We start from the raw sequence: 19,576 nt of genomic DNA, 5'->3' as shown, positions 1-19,576 counted from the left end.
TTATCTGTAACCTCGGCAACATGTTCCCCTCTGAGGCTCCATATACAACGCGAGTCACGTTGGGCAGCCATGTGTTTCTTGACGCTGCGAGTGCCAGGAAAGACGCGGCTAAACAAGCTCGCTATCCGACTTTGTTCCCAATTAGTTGATTTGCGTGCCCAGTTTAAGCTTGTTTAGCTATATTTGCATGAAATGGGTTTTTACCAAATTGTTTAAACAAATTTACAAGTTGAGCTAAAATTGTGTTTCTTAGACAAAAAGCAAGAGGTGAACATGGTCATAAAATATTGAACCTTAAAGTCAATCCTCAAATAACAGCTGATTTTGAATAAAAGTTTACTTAACTTTAAACAAAACCTATTCCGAAGCAATTAGTCGACTGATTGGAGTTCCTCGCTCATCTCTTGAGAGAATAATGGATTAATATTTCTAGAAAAATAAAACGTAAACAAAACACCATCATTAAAACACAAATTGAAGGGCAGCATGGTGGCGCAGTGGTTAGCATTGCTACCTCACAGCGCTGAGGACCCAGGTGCGATCCCAGCTCTGGGTCACTGTCCGTCTGGAGTTTGCACATTCTCCCCGTGTTTGTGTGAGTTTCGCTCCCACAATCCAAAGATGTGCAGGATAGGTGGACTGGCCACACTAAATTGCCCCTTAATTGGAAAAAATGATTGGGTATTCTAAATTTATTTTAAAAAAAGAAGAAAACTCACATGACAGTGGCCCAGATGAGCAGATTCTTTGGGGTGGAAGACAAGTGTGCAAGATGTGCGGGAGGACCAGCGAACCATGTCCACATGTTCTGGACATGTCCGAAGCTTAGGGGATTTTGGCAGCGGTTTGCAGATGTCATGTCCATGGTGTTAAAAACAAGGATGGCACCGAGTCCAGAGGTGGCGATTTTCGGGGTGTCGGAAGACCCAGGAATCCAGGAGGATAAAGAGGCAGACGTTCTAGCCTTTCCTTCCCTGGTAGCCCGGAGACGGATACTATTAGCTTGGAGGGACTCAAAGCCCTCAAAGTCAGAGGCCTGGCTATTTGACATGGCTAGCTTTCTTTGTTTGGAGAAAATCAAGTTCGCTTTGAGAGGGTCACTGTTAGGGTTCACCCGGAGGTGGCAACCGTTCGTCGACTTCTTCGCAGAAAATTAATCGTCAGCCGAAGGGGGGGGGGGGGGGGGGGGTTAGTTTAGCTTAGAGTAGGGGGTTAATAAAGGTGGGACCTGTAAGGAAGGGAGACGGCTTTTGCACTATGTTTATAGTTTCATGTACATTGTTTATTTTGTTGTTATTACAATACCAAAAATACATCAAGAAAATGTTCATTAAAAAAAAAGGAAGAAAAACTCAAATTGACCTGCAAGCAATATTGAAGAGTTGCATATCTCCAGAACATTCTGGTCGCTGCACACACACAAATGGTATCTGGCCCTTAGCACCCTATTATTTTTAAGAACTTGCTGGAAATGTATATTAATTGAGCATTAAACACGTTGCAGCAAGTTAGAGCTCATAATTGATAACATAAGTACCCTTTAACAATGCAACATCAATCAATTTCTACTGCCCAAAACAGTTCACAGTTCAAACTGAGTCACATTCCTGCAAATAGTAAAATTATTAGAGACTTGCATTTTGATTTTTTTTCTATCTTCACATTTCTTCTTTCATAATCCAATCTTTATTTCCTTTTTCTGTACCTGATTTAACTCTAATTCATCCACCTTAGTTTACTTTCTTTTGCCATCATTCCACTATTTCTTTTCTCAATCCTTAAATCCCATTGGACTTTTGATCCTGCTGTTTGCCAGGTCCAAGATACTCTGCAGCCCTCACTCTGCCATTACCAACTCACCCTTCACCAAGTTGCATCGCAAAAACGTTTTGACCTGAAGGGTGCAAGCGAAGGTCTAACTAGCAGCTCCTTGCATTAAACACCCCCTCCAACAAGGTTTTGTCCATTTGAAACAAAAGAGTTTCTTTCAGACCTCCAGTTTAGAGCCAAACATTTGTTCTCTCCATTTGTGATACAAACAAACCTATGGAATAGGAGCAGGAGTAGTTGACAATATTGTGTTACTGATGGCATTCATTATGCCGTCAGCATCAGCCCGACTTTTACCATTGCTTCTAATGCACATCATTGTGGATTCAACTCCTTCTCCAACTTGAGCACCTACTGTAAGCTGGGTAGGTTTATAACTTGAGATTTCTAGAACCTAGGGTGGCCAGCAAGTGACAACAGGATGTCTGTGAGGTCACCTGATTTCATCCAGCAGTCTTCAGATTTCTGCCCAGCCGTCATATTCTTGGGTTTACTGGATATTTGTTGTTGGATACCCCAAAAAATGTTTTCTCCAATGATAACATCAATCATCCAAAAGAGAAAATATGGCTAACTCTCAAGAGTTCTCAGGAGTGTGGAATTATTTTGTAGAAGTTTAATCTAAGCCAGGTTACAGTCCAAGGTAGAACTGATGGAACACGGTATCATCAATGATCCCATCCTTCAAATAATTATGTTAAATCATTGACTCAAGTGTGTGCGGTTGCATGACATTTCTGACCAAACAAGAAGTTCTCCCAGTTACCCAGCCAGCTTTGTTCTGTTGCCCAATAACATTCAAAATAATGTACAAATCTGTTTGCTATTATGTACTATTGTACAAAATGGTTGTGCCTGCATGATCACAGTTAAAGCTCTCCATATACAATGACTTTGTCAGGTGATGTTTCCATGAAACATGGTAAGATGTAAATAAATGCAGATAATTTTTCCCTCTTATAAATCGGTGAAAGCTTATCAACTGGGCTCCCTAATCATTCTGTCAACTTATGCACCATATGTGTTGGTAAGCTATAGGCCAGCATGATCCTATCCTTCTCCATGCAGTGAACTGACTTTTAGCGATTATCAGGTAAGAGATCCATAGTTGGTTTGACAGGTGCCAGGCTGTCTACTTGAGAATTAATTAATTTCACCCTAAACTACATTAAGGCTCATAAGACTCATAAGATTTGTGCTGTGATGGTCAACTCTGTGTTATGCACGGTGGGCTGAGAAGGTACAGGGTGCAGTGGCCTGTTTTCTCTTGGCCCTCTTCTCGACCAGCCTTATTTTTCTTTTCTGCTCACCTCTTACAATGTTGTTTCAAACAGTCAGCCTTCAGAGATCACGGCCATCAGCAAGTGTCTTCCTGTTGATATTGTCAGTGTCCATCATCTTCACTAGTAGGTGTTCTTTTAGCAGAGGTTACGGTGCTAAGGAGGTCATGATCCAGTGATTACCTCACCATGGGAAGGTCTTCGGGTATGCTAGGTGGTGCACCAATGACCACTGGTTACAACATTGCCAGAGTATCCAGCTGTCTGCAGAGTAGCACGTGGTTAGCACTGTTGCTACACAGCACCAGGGTTCCAGGTTCGATTCCCGACTTGGGTGCTGTCTGTGCGGAGTCTGCCTGTTCTCCCCATGTCTGTGTGGGTTTCATCCGGGTGCTCCCGTTTCCTCCCACAAGTCCTGAAAGACGTGCGGTTAGGTGAATTGGACATTCTGAATTCTCCCTCAGTGCACCTGAACAGGTTCCGGAGTGTGGCGACTAGGGGATTTTCACAGTAACTTCATTGCAGTGTTAATGTAAGCCTATTTGTGACAATAATAAAGATTATAATAAAGATTATGAAAGATAGGGGCATGTATGAAAGGATCAGAAAGATTAACAGATCCATCAGCAAAGAAAACAGCTTCACTGAAAACAAAGGCAAGGGAGATCATCACCGATTGTAATAAACAGTTGGATAGATCGTGGAACACAACCTTGCGTTGTACTCTAGGGAGAACACAATCATGGAAGAAGCTCTAGACTACCATAAAAAGCTTGCATGTCATTGCAGAGTTGGATATTGAACCCACAGTGGTGGACCTTAGCGAAGTCATTGGCTCATTTGCCATGGGTAAAGCTCCAGGTGCTGATGTATACCATCTGATTCCCGGCCCTCGGTCACTGTCCATGTGGTGTTTACACATTCTCCCATGTCTGTGTGGGTCTCACCCCCACAACCCAAAGATGTGCAGGGTAAGTGGATTGGCCATGATAAATTGCCCCTTAAAATTTTTTGAAAAAAAGTAACAATTATCTGAAGTCAAACACGGGAAATCGGCACTCCTGCAGCGTCTGCACATATTTCACTGCCTTTGTTGCAGGGAAGGTGTAGCCCCCTTGGATACATGTGATAAAAAGAGTGTGATGCTACATGAGAAAATGGCTAACGCACTGGTTGCATCAGCAATCAAGGCATTGTGGAAAAAGTATTTGCCCATGTTAACCTTATTAGACTGTGGTTCCTGGCTGAATGCATCTACCTCAAACCCCAATGTGCTTTTAGAGTTGGAAGATCTATAATTGATGCAACCATATCAGTCCAGCAGCTGCAAGGGAAATTACATAAACAAGGGAAACCATTATAGAGTCAGGGAAGAGAGTAAATTAGGTTTCTGTTCCTGCTCCTGTTTGCTGCTTCAGGTTAAAAGCATGATTGTATAATATGTGAGTAAAGACAAAATTGGGGCTTAATGGTGATATTAATTTAGTGAAATAGCTGACAATGTTTAAATACCCAAACTAATACATGATGAATAGCAAATGAATGAGGTACTGGAGGGTTTTGACATACATGGAACCATGCTTGCAACATGAGCAGTGTTTTCAGGAGAGGAAGGGTGAAAAGCATTGAAAAGGGACCGGATTCTCCGTTTCTGAGTTGCTGACGGCAACGGAGAAACTGTGGAATTTCACGTCAGAAATATCGGCGCCACACCTGCACAGTATTCTGCTAACTGAGGGTTAGCACTGGTGCCGCATGGAACACCATCGAAACCCCCGAAAAACGGTGCGTGAATCGCTGGGTCCGTGATGGACACTCGCAGGTCTGACAAGCTGCAGCCACGCTTAAACAACACCCTCCCCACATAGACACTGATCGAGGCCGAAAAGATGAAACGGGTTTTGCTGGAGCGCACATACAGCTGATGGGTCGGCTGGGGCCAGACGGCACCCAGGGGATGTCCGGGGGGGTCACCTATATGACCCAGGGCACCAGGTTTAAAGCGGGCTGTCAGTGGCATGCGCAGCCGCATGGCTATCTTGCCTGCTGTGGTAATGGCGCTCCGTACCGGTCCACCCACAGCCCACTCCAGCCCTGGCAGAAGCCCCCAGGCCAGCGGCACGACTTTCGCCGAAGTATGGCGGTGCTGGATACTATCCATAAGCCCTCTCTCTCAGCAGCCACCGCGCCAGGTTAACGATTTGTGAGAGCACACGTGGATCCCGCCGTCGGGAACTCGGCCCATCAGGAGAATCGTGGGTGGGCCCACTTATGATATGCGAACGGTGTTGCAACTACACCGGCACCTGCTGCAATTTTGGCGCCGGCCAATGGAGAACCCCGCCCAAAGTTCTTTCTAGGGTCACAATGGAAAGAGTTTTGACGCCTCTAATGGAAGTTATATGCACATTTGTTGTGGTTTTTCTTTCTCTTCACTTGATGGTTGCATGTTCTGTCCACTGGGTGTACATTTTATTCCGACCTTGGATAAATAAAATACAGCTATATAGCATTGTTTCCATTTGGTCAGGAATGACATGCCACTGTACTTATTGCTTTGCTTTTATTACAATGTTGCAGCAATTAGGACAACAACTCTTTTTGCTTGTTACTTTTATCAACAATGTTTATATTAGAACGTTACCCAAATTATAGTAATATGTTTAATGATCTTACACATATGGAAGAGTGAGTACATTCCTAATAAATAAATCTCGAAAATATTTCAAAAAATTCCAGAATCAGTGTTTGGCTATTAATACTGCTAGGGAATGTATTAATAGAAAGTGAGGAGGTAAGGGTGTGGGAGGTACTTCCTTTAGTAACCACCAAACTGACAAAGTCCTCAGGTTATGTAACTTGTATTTACTTAAGAATCAAGTTATAAAAGCTAGACACGGGTCTAGCGGGGGGGAGGGGAGGGGGGAAGGTGGGGAGGGGGGAAAGGGTTGCTGCTGCACTGGCCGAAGGGGAATGGGACATAGAAGAGGTGGTCAGGGCGGGGGTCTCCCGGCTGGGGGACCGGAGGGTGAGGGTGGCACGGACACGGGACTGGCCTAGAAAAGGAGATGGCTAGTCGGCGGGGGGGAGGAGAGAAGAGCCCCCCCAATCCGGCTGATAATGTGGAATGTGAGGGGCCTGAATGGGCCGTTAAAGAGGGCCCGAGTGTTCGCGCACTTAAAGGGACTGAAGGCAGACGTGGTCATGCTCCAAGAGACACATTTGAAGGTGGCGGATCAGGTCAAGTTAAGAAGGGTGGGTAGGACAGGTATTCCATTCGGGGCTAGATGCAAAGAATAGAGGAGTGGCAATATTGGTGGGGAAGTGGGTGTCGTTTGAGGCCAAGAATATCGTAGTGGACAACGGAGGGCGATATGAGATGGTGAGCGGTAAGTTGCAGGGGACGTGGGTGGTATTGGTAAATGTATACGCCCCGAACTGGGATGATGCCGGATTCATGAAGCGCATGTTGGGGCGCATTCCGGACCTGGAGGTAGGAGGCCTAATAATGGGCGGGGATTTCAATACGGTGTTGGACCCAGCACTGGACCGCTCCAGATCTAGGACTGGAAAGAGGCCGGCGGGGGCCAAGGTGCTTAGGGGGTTTATGGATCAGATGGGGAGAGTGGACCCGTGGAGGTTTGCCAGGCCGCAGGCAAGGGAATTTTCTTTTTTCTCCTACGTCTACAAAGCCTACTCCCGGATAGATTTTTTTTGTCCTGAGCAGGGCGCTGATCCCGAAAGTGCAGGGAACGGAGTATTCGGCCATAGCCGTTTCAGATCAGGCCCCGCACTGGGTAGAACTGGAGTTGGGAGAGGAGAGGGACCAACGCCCGCTGTGGCGGTTGGATGTGGGACTGCTGGCAGATGAGATGGTGTGTGGGAGGGTGAGGGGGTGCATCGAAAGGTACTTGGAGATCAACGACAACGGGGGAGGTGCGGGTGGGGGTGGTATGGGAGGCGGTGATCAGGGGAGAGCTAATCTTCATTAGGGCTCATAGGGAGAAGATAGAGGGCATGGAAAGGGAGAGGTTAGTGGGGGAGATTTTAAGAGTGGACAGGAGATACGCAGAGGCCCCTGAGGAGGGATTACTTGGGGAAAGGCAACGTCTCCAGACGGAGTTTGATCTGTTGACCACAGGGAAGGTAGCGGCACAGTGGAGGAAGGCGCAGGGGGCGACCTACGAGTATGGGGAGAAGGCGAGTCGGATGCTAGCACACCAGCTCCGTAAGAGGATGGCAGCGAGGGAAATAGGGGGAGTCAAGGATGGAAGGGGAGCCACAGTGCGGAGTGCGACGAAAATAAATGAGGCATTCAAGGCCTTCTATGAGGAGCTGTACAGATCCCAACCCCCAGCGGGGGAGGAGGGGATGAGACGATTCCTAGACCAATTGAGATTCCCGAGGGTGGAGGAGCAAGAGGTGGCTGGTTTGGGGGCACCAATTGGGTTGGAGGAGCTGAGCAAAGGTTTGGGGAGTATGCAGGCAGGGAAGGCCCCGGGACCGGATGGGTTCCCGGTGGAGTTCTACAGGAAGTACGTAGACTTGTTGGCCCCGCTACTAGTGAGGACCTTTAATGAGGCAAGGGAGGAAGGGACCCTGCCCCCGACAATGTCGGAGGCGACGATTTCTTTGATCCTAAAGCGGGACAAGGACTGCAATGTGGATCGTACAGACCGATCTCGCTCCTCAACGTGGATGCTAAGTTGCTGGCAAAAGTGCTGGCTACGAGAATTGAGGACTGTGTCCCGGGGGTGATCCACGAGGACCAGACGGGATTTGTAAAGGGCAGGCAACTAAACACCAATGTGCGGCGGCTCTTAAACGTGATAATGATGCCATCGGTGGAGGGAGAGGCGGAGATAGTGGCAGCTATGGACGCGGAGAAGGCCTTTGACCGTGTAGAGTGGTAGTACCTCTGGGAAGTGCTGCGTGGGTTTGGGTTCGGGGGAGGGTTTATTAGTTGGGTTAAGCTCCTTTACAGAGCCCCGGTGGCGAGTGTGGTGACGAATCGGCGGAGGTCGGAGTATTTTCGGCTGTACCGGGGGACGAGGCAGGGGTGCCCCCTGTCCCCCCTGTTGTTTGCATTGGCGATTGAACCCTTGGCCATATCATTGAGGGAGTCTAGGAAATGGAGGGTGGTGGTCCGAAGGGGAGAAGAGCATCGAGTGTCGCTTTATGCGGATGTCCTGTTACTGTATGTGGCGGATCCAGTGGAGGGGATGGTGGAGGTCATGCAGACTTTAAGGGAGTTTGGGGATTTTTCGGGGTATAAACTCAATCTAGGGAAGAGTGAGCTTTTTGTAGTACAGGCAGGGGACCAAGAAAGGGGGATAGGCGAGCTACCGTTGAGGAGGGCGGAGGAGAGCTTTCGGTACCTGGGGATCCAGATAGCCAGGAGTTGGGGGGGCCCTACATAAAACTGAATCTGACGAGGTTGGTGGAGCAAATGGAGGAGGACTTCAAAAGATGGGACATGTTACCGCTCTTACTAGCGGGTAGAGTGCAGTCGGTCAAAATGGTGGTCCTTCCGAGGTTTTTTTTTGTGTTTCAGTGCCTTCCCATCGTGATCACCAAGGACTTTTTTAAGAGGGTAGGCAGGAGTATTATGGGGTTTGTGTGGGCGAATAGGACCCCGAGGGTAAGGAGAGGGTTTCTGGAACGCAGCAGGGACCGAGGAGGGTTGTCGCTGCCGAACCTAGGGAGCTACTACTGGGCAGCAAATGTGGTGATGATCCGTAAGTGGGTGATGGAGGGAGAAGGGGCGGCATGGAAGAGGTTGGAGATGGCGCCCTGTAAAGGAACGAGCTTGGGGGCGCTGGTGACGGCACCGCTGCCGCTCTCGCCGTCAAAGTACACCACGAGTCCGGTGGTGGCGGCAACGCTAAAGATCTGGGGCCAGTGGAGACGGCACAGGGGTGCGACGGGAGCCTCGGTGTGTTCCCCGATCAGGGGTAACCACCGGTTTGTCCCTGGGAGGATGGACGGGGGGTTTCAGAGCTGGCATCGGGCGGGGATTAGAAGAATGGGGGACCTGTTCATTGATGGGACGTTTGCGAGCCTAGGGGCACTGGAGGAGAAGTTTGAGATACCCCCGGGAAATGCTTTTAGATACATGCAGGTGTGGGCGTTGGTGAGGCGGCAGATGAGGGAATTCCCGTTGCTCCCGGCACAAGAAATTCAAGACAGGGTGTATGGGTCGGGGAGGGCAAGGTGTTGGCAATATACCAGGAGATGAAAGATGAGGGGGAAGCGCTGGTGGAGGAGCTGAAGGGTAAATGGGAGGAGGAGCTGGGGGAGGAGATTGAGGAGGAGTTATGGGCTGATGCCCTAGGTAGGGTTAATTCCTCCTCCTCGTGTGCCAGGCTCAGCCTGATACAATTTAAGGTGGTTCACAGAGCGCACTTGACGGGGGCGAGGTTGAGTAGGTTTTTTTGGGTAGAGGACAGATGTGGAAGGTGCTCAGGGAGTCCGGCGAACCATGTCCATATGTTTTGGTCATGCCCGGCACTGCAGGGGTTCTGGAGAGGAGTGGCGGGAACAATATCTCAGGTGGTGAAAGTCCGGGTCAAGCCAAGCTAGGGGCTAGCAATATTTGGAGTAGTGGACGAGCCGGGAGTGCAGGAGGCGAAAGAGGCCGGCATTCTGGCCTTTGCGTCCCTATTCACCCGGCGAAGGATCTTACTAATGTGGAAGGAGGCGAAGCCCCCCAGCGTGGAGGCCTGGATAAATGACATGGCTGGGTTCATTAAGCTGGAGAGGATAAAGTTTGCCTTGAGAGGGTCTGCGCAGGGGTTCTACAGGCGGTGGCAACCGTTCCTAGACTATCCCGCGGAGCGTTAGAGGGAAGGTCGGTCAGCAGCAGCAGCAACCCAGGGGTCCTGTGAAGGGGATGGGGGAGATGGGGGGGTTTGCCTAGGGGGTATTTGAGCAAGAGAACACATGAAAGATTTGGGAAACTGGCATGTACGGGAGGGAGCCAGTGTACAAAGCTATGTAACATATCGTTTTACCATGTATATATCTTGCTATGTGCGTTTTCTTTCTATTTTGTTACAAGGGGGGGGGGGGTTATTGTTTGTAAGGGTGAAAATTTGTGTTAAAAACTTTAATAAACATTTTTTAAAAAAAGAATCAAGTTATATTGTCATGGTGCAAGTGAGATGCAATGGTCAATTATCTTGATCACCGCATACTCAAATCACTCAAAATCTGACCATTTAGAGTTGCACTCGATCACCTTAGGCTATTTTGGTAAAAACAAATTGCATTTGTACCTATACAGTATCCTTTACGTACTCGAGATATACCAAAGCATCTTGCAACTAAGAAAATGCTCTTTAAGTGTAGTCGGTGTTCTAATGTAGGGAAATTTGACAGCCAATTTGTACACAGCATGGTTCACCAATAGTAGTATGATGACTGACCATATTATCTCTTTTCTTATGGTTAATTGAGGCATAAATGTTATTCTCTCACCGAGAACTTCAAAATAAAAGCAAAATGCTGTGGATACTGAAAATCTTAATAAAACAGAAAAGACTTGTAAAACTCAGCAGGTTGGCAGCATCTGTGTTTCAAGTCCTATATGACTTCAGAGCTGAAGAAGAGTCATAGGGACTGGAAATGTTAACTCTGTTTCTCTCTCCACAGATGCTGCTAGACCTGCTGAGATTTTCCAGCATTTTCTGTTTTCAAACGAAAAGAATTTCCCTGCTTACTTCAAAAGCTCCTGCTATCTTTGATGACCACCTTGATTCCTCAGTGCTACACTGAGTATCGGTCTGGTTTACGGAGTTGGAGATGAACCCGTGAATTTCTAATTCAGTAGTGAGACTGCTACTACTTAGCTAAGACTCACGCCAGTACTTTGTATTCTTTGATCTGTCAGATAAAGCTATCATGGGGATACAAACCATTTGTCTAAATCCATTAAACAGCCTTCTTACATGGAAACCATTGAAATTTTCACCCCATCACTGGTTGCTAAGCAATGTTCCCTCTGACATGCATGGCCGGGCAACAATCTGAGATGTACTTGTGCATTGGCAGAAAAAGCCTCTCACAACTTTGTCAGTTTGTTGGGAGAAATTTCTAGCTTAATTTAAATTGTAAACTGCCTATCAACAAAAGCATAGTACTCCAGGGAGTTTGTACAGGTACAAATTTACAATGAAACACACCGTCCCTAGCCACAGGGCCTCCAAGTGACAGGGGACCCCAAAATGATCAGTGAGTTTCTCTCAGCCAATCCAGGACAGAACTAACATAGGAATATGAAAACTAGGAGCAGGAGTAGGGAATGCAGTCCCTTGAGCCTGCTCCGCCATTCAATACGATCATGGCAGTTCTGCTCTCAGCCTCAACTTAACTTTCCTGCCCATTCACCATAATCTTTCAACCCATTATGGCACGGTGGCCCAGTGGTTAACATGGCTGCCTCACAGCTCCAGGGTCCCGGGTTCAATTCCGGCCTCGGGTGCCTGTCTGTGTGGAGGTTGCACTTCCTCCTTGTGTCTGCGTGGATTTCCTCCGGGTGCTCAGCTTTCTTCCCACAGTCCAAAGATGTACAGGTTAGGTGGATTGGCAATGCTAAATTGCTCCTTCGTGTCCAAACAAAAGATTATGTGGGGTCACTGGGTTACGGGGATGGGGTGGATTTTCCTCATGTCATCATTGGACCTTTTGCGAGTCACCTTGATCCGCTTAACCCTCATCTCTGGAACCAGATCCTCCTCCTTCATTGACTAGAAACATACTGACAAGAAATTCCCCTTAGCAAACTTCAGAAATTCTCTCCCCCTCTCTGCCCTTGCACAGTTACTATCCTTGTTTATATTAGGGTGGTAATAACAATACTTTAGCTTTCGCATTTCTCTGATTGTCCTGCAGATTTCCTCCTTTGTACCTTTTCACTCGTTGGCTATAGAATACTCTAACTGGTACAAATTGTGTCCTTGACCTCTTGTCTCTTCAGCATTCTCCTTGTTCAATACTGCCAACCTTCCTCATTTTCTTTTCTTTCCCTGCTTTTCCTGAACACCTTGTATCCAGGAATAGTTAGTACCCATAAGACCATATGAAACAGAAACAGGAGTAGGCCTTTTGGCTCCTCTAGCCTGCTTCAATAGGATCATGGCCGATTTGACATTCCTCACATTCCTGTCCTTTTCCTCATAACTCTTGATTCCCTTACTGATCAAGAATCTATCCATCTCAACCTTAAAAATGCACAAGGACTCAGCTCTATGCGGCAAGAGTTCCAAAGACACTCGGCTCGCCGAGAGGAAATTTCTCCATGTCTCAGTCTTAAATTGGCACCCTTTATTGCGAGACTATGCCCTCTGGTCCTAGACTCTCCCATGAGGGGAAACATTAGCCCCACCAATGACATAATGGGGCTCCTACCATGAAAGGTCATGAACTCCATTAACATACATTTTAATATCATTAGCTAGCTTCCCCACTCTATTAACCCCCCACATTTAGATTTCTTCCCTCCCCCCAATATCCAACAGAGTGATACGGGTGGCTATTTCTTTACAGACTCTGAATTATGCTAAATCTTCTATTTAGATGAGGAAAATTTGTTCACAATGGGTCGCGTGTGTTTATATAACCGTATGCGGGGAGGTTTTGCTGTGAATGTGATATATTTCTATTTAAATTGGCTCCTTCCCTAGGTAATTGCTCAGAGAACATAAATTAACCAGCTTATGTAGCATGAGAGTAGCATGTCCAAGGAGTGGCCTTCAGCCCCAAATTTGGATCATTCTCCTTTGCACTGCATGCAACAGAACTTGTAATTAAACAATGATTTATCTTATCTACCACCATTGCAACTTCATCTTTAAAACTATTGTTACATCCCCCCCCTGCCTCCCCACTCCAGCAGCCTAATCAGAAAACCTTCTGGGTACTTTTTCATGTGTTCGGATTTTATTGAAATTAGAGGGAAGAGTTTGATTATGTAATTTGGATGGGTAAGCTTTCTCAGCTGAATTCAGCTGAGTTGCTGGTAAAAGCGCATCCACATCATGGCTCAATGTAATTTCATTTTCCATACTTGCAAAACCTGAGCTATAATGCAATTAAAATGCAATATAAACTTTCTATATGTTTATCTTTAAATATTACGTTTTTATCCTTTTAGTTTCTGCAGATGGAGGCACAGGGTCTTCTGCACTAGTTGATGACAATGGCAGTGAGGAAGATTTTGCATATGAGGAAATACGCCATGCAAATCCCAGATACCTCCAGCCTGGTGGAGAACAACTTGCCATTAATGAGGTATTGATCTTTATTATAAATGCTTTTCTTTATTGTAGTAAGTTTTATTTCAAATTTGATTTTTATGATCAGTGTTAAAGACCGGACTTCACGTGTACTGTATCGGCCTTTATGAAAGGATGTCATAAAAAAAGTGATGTGTATCATTTTTTAAAAATCTAGAGTTCCAATTAAGTGGCAATTTAGCATGGCCAATCCACCTACCCTGCACATCTTTGGGCTGTGGGGGTGAGACCGACGCGACACAGGGAGAATGTGCAAACTCCACACGGACAGTGACCCAGGGCCATGTGCAAACCCGGGTCCTCGGCGCCATGAGGCAGCAGTGCTAACCGTCGCACCACCATGCCGCCCTATGTGATGTGTATCATGAATGTCAGCCCTATACTTAAGTGGATTAATTTATCAGAGTGTACTTCAACCTGGGCTTTTATATATTGCCTGTAAAAACAAAAAAGATCCATGAATGTGTCTCCTTTTACATTTTCAAGTAATTGCACAAGCACAAATGCCCAAGTGTTGTTCAAGTCAAGTCAGAGGTTTTCAAAGATCATGGGTGATACACCATTAATATTAGCAAGGATACAGCTGGTAGTTTCAAAGACTGTTAAGCATTTTTATGCTTTCTGTCATGTTCTGCTCATTTCTTAGACTTTTCTATCCTTTGGAAGGGCTAGTTCTTTTTTTCCCTCTTTTCCTTGGAGAGTTGGCAGTACTGTCTTCTATTTGGTCTTGGATGGTCATGTGATTTTTAAATTATTGCTAACATTAATTTTATCATCCATTTCCTTGTTCAAACATTCTTCATTTTCCTTTTTAGTGCCATGACATGCAACATTATCCAAGATGTGTTTTGTTCATTGCACAGCCTTTCTGTGAAAGATTCACCCCACCCTTTGCATGTATTTTGTATCATGTATAGGTTAAGTGAGGCAACTAAAGTTGATATTATAAATAATAGACACTGAGACACTGATTTATTTTTTTATTTTCAAAATGTTCTCTTCAGTTTTCTTTGCACATTACTACTTACAGCATTGCTGCTTCACGGGTGCCAGACACCCTCTATAGTATCTGAAACAAGTACTCTTTTTATTTCCCTATGAGTATCAGCAGGCCTTTTCTCCATGTTAAGGATCACAGCATGGACCTATTTTCTATTTTTTAACTGGCTGAGGCCAATTTTAGTGTCCTTTTGCCTATCTAGTCTGAGATCAGATAACAAGACTAACCGTGGATGAACTTGTAGTCCTACTCTCTGTATGGCTCAAGATATTCACTGGATAAATTCAGTGCCACTGAGGGACCCTGCTACTTACTGCATTTTATTAACTGCCAATAGAAATAGCATATATTTTGTGACATTTTGGGCGGGGATTCACCCGCAATTGGCGGACCGACCCCAAGAGCGGCACGAACCACTCCGGCATCGGGCCGCCCAGAAGTTGCAGAATCCTCCCCACTTCCGGGGGCTAGGCCAACCGGCGCGGGCCGGCATGAGTTAGCGTATTCGCAGGACTGCCGGCGTGTTTCCTGTACATGCACAGCGGGTTTCTTCTCCATGCCGTCCATGGCGGAGCGAGCGTTACAGAGGCCGGCACGGAGGGAAAGAGTGCCCCCATGGCATAGGCCCTACAGATTGGTGGGCCCCGATCGCGGGCCAGGCCACCATGCCCCCCCCCTCTCTTCCCCCCCCCCCCCGGGGCCGGATCCCCCCGCCCCAAGGACTCCACAAGCCGCCCGGCCCATCGAGGCCCAGAGAATTGCCGGGGGGGGGGGGCGCTGCCAACGGCCCCCGACCGGCGTGGCGCGATCCCCGCCTCCGCCCGAAAACCGACACCGGATAATCCAGCGGCGGGGCAAGATTCACGCTGCCCCCCGGCGATTCTCCGGCCCAGCGGGGAGTCGGAGAATCCCGCCCCTGGCTTTTGTTTATTGAGACAGTTGTAAACTGAAACTTTCTTTCTTTCTGTAGCTGATAAGCGATGGCCACATTGTCTATGCAGAGGCATTATGGGATCATGTTACCATGGACGAGCAGGAACTTGGATTCAAAGCCGGAGAAGTCATCCGCGTACTTGATGCCTCCAATAAGGAATGGTGGTGGGGCATGATTGAAGACAAAGAAGCCTGGTTTCCTGCTAGCTTTGTCAGAGTATGTTTTTCAGTACAAACTGCAGAAATATGGTGATGATTTTCTCAGAGCAGGTTGACATTTTTACTTCATAAACCTTATTTTTAATTTGAGGGTAAGTCTTTCCTTTTGCGCTCCCTTCCCCTTTCTCAATTCCTAATCCCTGTGGAATCTGCTTCCTGCCCTTTAACCAATCCTCCATCCATGTTAATATATTACTCTCAACATTGAGCCCCTTTTCTTGCTTTGGTTTTTGAAAAAAATAAAAGCTTTGGGTAGGACCCCTTGTAGAAAGACATAACTTTAAAACTTCTGCCATAGATCCAATGCTGTTATGGGGTGTGTTGGAGGTTTGGTATGCAGGTGCACCGAAACTGCATTTTTGTCACCTATGTTTTATCAGATGTAGAGAAACAATGGTAGAGGATAAAGTAACACAAATTTGAGAGGCAGCAACATGTTTGAAATCTGTAGAGATGAAGGAAGATTGGAAGTGGGTGATACTTTACAAGGACAGAGGGGATGCGGATTATTTTTTATAGGTAGTTTTATTTTGAGGCGAGGGATGATTATTACAGTTTTTAAGGAGAAAGGACAGTACCTCAAGACAGAAAATGACCAACAATATCAGCTAATACACAGACCGGAAGAGTGTTTCGCAGATTGGCAATTTCGTGGAAATGGGGCCAAGGGAACAGGAAGGAAAGATGGAGTCCAAGGCTTGAGCAGGGGGAGCATTCGAGGAAGTTTTGTCCAGTAGGCTGGAAGTAGCAGAGGCAGCTATCAATTGCCCTCGATCTTTGTGACAAAGAGATCTGAACTTTTTGCACTTGTTGAAGGTAACGTTAAATATGAACATACAAATTAGGAGCAGAAGTGGGTCACTTGGCTCCTCAAGCCTGCTCTGCTGTTCAATACAATTATGGCTGATCTGATTGTAACCTCCATCCCACATTCCTGCCTACCCACAATAAATTTTCATCCCCTTGTTAATCAAGGATCTATTTTCTAAATATTCAAGGACTCTACTTCCACTGCCTTTTGAGGAAGAATTCCAGAGACTCATAACTGATTTTCAGATTCTCCGATGAGAGGAGACATCCTCTCCACATCCACCCTATCAAGATCCCAACGTTTCGATCAACTTCTCTAAATTCTAATGGATATAAACCTAACCTCTCCAACTTTTCCTCATAAGACAAACTGCCCATTCTTGGTATTAGTTTAGTAAACCTTCTTTGACCTGCTAATGCACTTACATCTTTCCTTAAATAAGGAGACCAGTACTGTACAGAATACTCCAGATGTGGTCTCATCAATGTACAACTGAAGCATAACCTCCCTACTTTGTAATCAATTCCCCACCCAAACTATAACATTATGTTAGCTTTCCTAATTACTTGCTGTACCTTTATGATTAATGCGCTAGGACACCCAGAGCCCTCTGCACCTCTGAGCTCTGCAATCTCTCGCCATTTAGATAATGAGCTTTTTTATCCTTCCTGAAAAAATGGACACTATCACATTTGCCCACATAATACTCCATTTGCCAGATTTCGGCCCACTCTCTTAACCATGTATGTCCCATTGTAGTCTCCTTATGTCTTCACAATTTACTTTCCTACCTATCTTCGTGACCTTCAGTTTGAGGAGAGAAGGAGGGAAAAGTAACTGGGATTATCCTAGCATTCCCGGATGTTTCTGTAAGAGTGAGCAGTTTTGGAAGATGAGAGCAGGATCCACTAATGCCTATGTGGTTCAACTGACCTGACAGTGAAGAGCTAAACCTGTCGGCTGCCATATCCATTCCAAGTTTGCATCCTTTCAATTTAAGAGATCAAAACTTTAATGGGGACTAAGGTATTGTCAAAGGAGGAGTTGAGGGTGTGGCTCAGCAGAACCATAACTTCAGAAATCTGCTGCTGAACAAAGAACCGCAGGCCATTTGGAGTTTTTGAAAGTGCGGTTTTAAGTGACTTTGTGGAGACGTTTTTTCCAAGGGTAGTCACGGAAAGTAAGGTTTTGATGGGACTGGGGATGAGGGTGGAAGATATATGGAAGTGATCAGAGATGTCCCTACGTGTAATTGTTGTGATAGGATCAGCGAGGCCATGTGTGGGAGCAAAGTCAAGTGGGTAACTGTGAACATTGGTTAGAATCGAAGGGAGGATAGGATGGCAGAGGATAGGATGAACTGAGATGGAGGTTGAAATTGCTGAGAAAGAGAAATTGCACAGTACAAATGCTGAGGGAGGAAGGCAATGAAGAGCTCTTAACTTATATGAAGCATTTAATGCAATAGTATCCCAAGGTGCTTCATGGGAGCATGGAAAATATGATACCAAAGCATGTCAGATCACCAAAGGCTTGCTCAAAAAGAGCGGTTTTAAGGAATATCTTAAATGAGGAAAGTGGGATTGAGAGGTGGAAAGGTATAGGGAGGGTATTCCAAAGCTTCGGTTCTATGCAACTGCCCTGCCACCAATGGTGGAGCTACTAAAATAGGGGATGCACCTGAGCCGGAATTAGCAAAGCACAGATATCTGAGGTTTGTGCAGCTGGATAAGATTACAGAGAAAGGGAGGATCGAGGAATTTTAAAACCAGGATGAGAATTAAAATCAAGATGTTGCTTGACCAGGAGCTGATAAACTAAGATGTGATTTGGTGATGTGATTCACACTGCTACCACAACTGGCCTAGGCAGGGCAAGTGATCGAAAGGAAAGCCAAACGTGGAGGCTTCATTTTTGGGAAAGAAGACATCACTTTTGAGTCCGATTTCTAAATTTATCATGTTGATGCAATCATCAATGAGCTTGTTCACAAATGGATGAATGCTCTGGAGGGAGATGTAGAGAGGGGTGGTGATGGCTAATCTGCTGGCTAATGCCACAGGATCAGCATTCCTTAAAACTTATGCAGCATTCGCTTATTTAAATGCACGTTTTTCAAACCATGTAGAAGAAGGCCACGGTATTATACAAATTTCACCATGGATGAAAAATATCTAATTTTGTCTTTCATTTGTTCCTCAAATGTGCCCATCTTTATCAATTGTTCTGTCAGCAATCATTTTTTTGCTACCAAATGCTATATTGAGGTTTTAACAGAGGGATGTGCAGCACATTGGATTTACTTTCAAGGTCAAGTTGGGGACAACCAATTTCATTTAGTATTAAACATAGTGATTTATATCTTATTTTGTTAAAGTCAATATTCAAATATACAGCAGCGGGATGAATTTCCCCTATAATATAGAGTTATAGTACTTGTGACCTGTGAGTTGTTTAAAAATTGTTGCTATCTTACACTTACTGAGGGGTTATACTTAATAACACATTTAATGGCATGCTTAACAGCGAAGAAACAATGTCTATGGTGCACAAAAGAATCTCTGCTTATATATGTAAATTAGAATTTTTATTTTTGTTGCCCATAAATAATACACTGCTTATAAGATGTGGAAGCCTTTCCAGTTTGCATTTATGTTTCTATCGAAGCTAGATTTCCTAAATTTACTTTTTTACTTAACAGCTACGGGTGAACCAGGAAGATGCTGCAGGTGAAGGCACTGGAAAATTTCCGAATGAGCAACTGGATGCCAGCTGCAGTAAACATCGCCTACTCAAAAATGCAGAGAACCAGGAGCAGATGCGAACAAATGTTATCCAAGAGATCATGAACACTGAACGGGTCTATATAAAGCACCTGAAAGACATCTGTGAGGTACTGAAAAACATGCAGCTCTGAAACTGGAGGAAGTTGCCATTATTTCACAGCAGGGGCAGTTTTGGTAGTTACAGTTTGTAACTTTTATAGAATCATAGTAAGTTTGCAACATGAAAGGAGACAAGTTGGTCTATCATGTTTATGTTGGCTCTCTGCAAGAGCAACTCGGCTAGTCCCACTTTCCTGCCTTTACCCCGCAACCCTGCAAATTCTTTCTATTTGGACAATGTAGAATCTTCTACCATTTGTCCGCAAACTGGTTCAGGAAAAATAAACTGCTTCCTGAATTGTTTCACAAATGTGTGTTGAGAT

The 19,576-nt window shown here is 45.6% G+C and overlaps 1 protein-coding gene across 12 annotated transcripts in view; it reads left to right on the top strand.

The window, feature by feature from the left end:
* The window catches only part of LOC140391880 (spermatogenesis-associated protein 13-like), a 524,178-nt gene that overhangs the window by 464,966 nt on the left and 39,636 nt on the right, over positions 1-19,576 (top strand). For all 12 annotated transcript variants that reach the window (XM_072476884.1, XM_072476878.1, XM_072476877.1 and 9 more), the window contains 3 exons: positions 13,264-13,400; positions 15,376-15,555; positions 19,070-19,261. In XM_072476884.1, the coding sequence (XP_072332985.1) occupies positions 13,264-13,400; positions 15,376-15,555; positions 19,070-19,261 (509 nt within the window). The remainder of the gene's footprint in view (positions 1-13,263; positions 13,401-15,375; positions 15,556-19,069; positions 19,262-19,576) is intronic.

This window comes from Scyliorhinus torazame, chromosome 15 (assembly GCF_047496885.1).
Source record: "Scyliorhinus torazame isolate Kashiwa2021f chromosome 15, sScyTor2.1, whole genome shotgun sequence".
Classification (NCBI taxonomy): domain Eukaryota; kingdom Metazoa; phylum Chordata; class Chondrichthyes; order Carcharhiniformes; family Scyliorhinidae; genus Scyliorhinus; species Scyliorhinus torazame.
The sequence above is the reverse complement of the archived record's forward strand: the minus strand, read 5'-3'. Positions and strand labels throughout refer to the sequence as shown.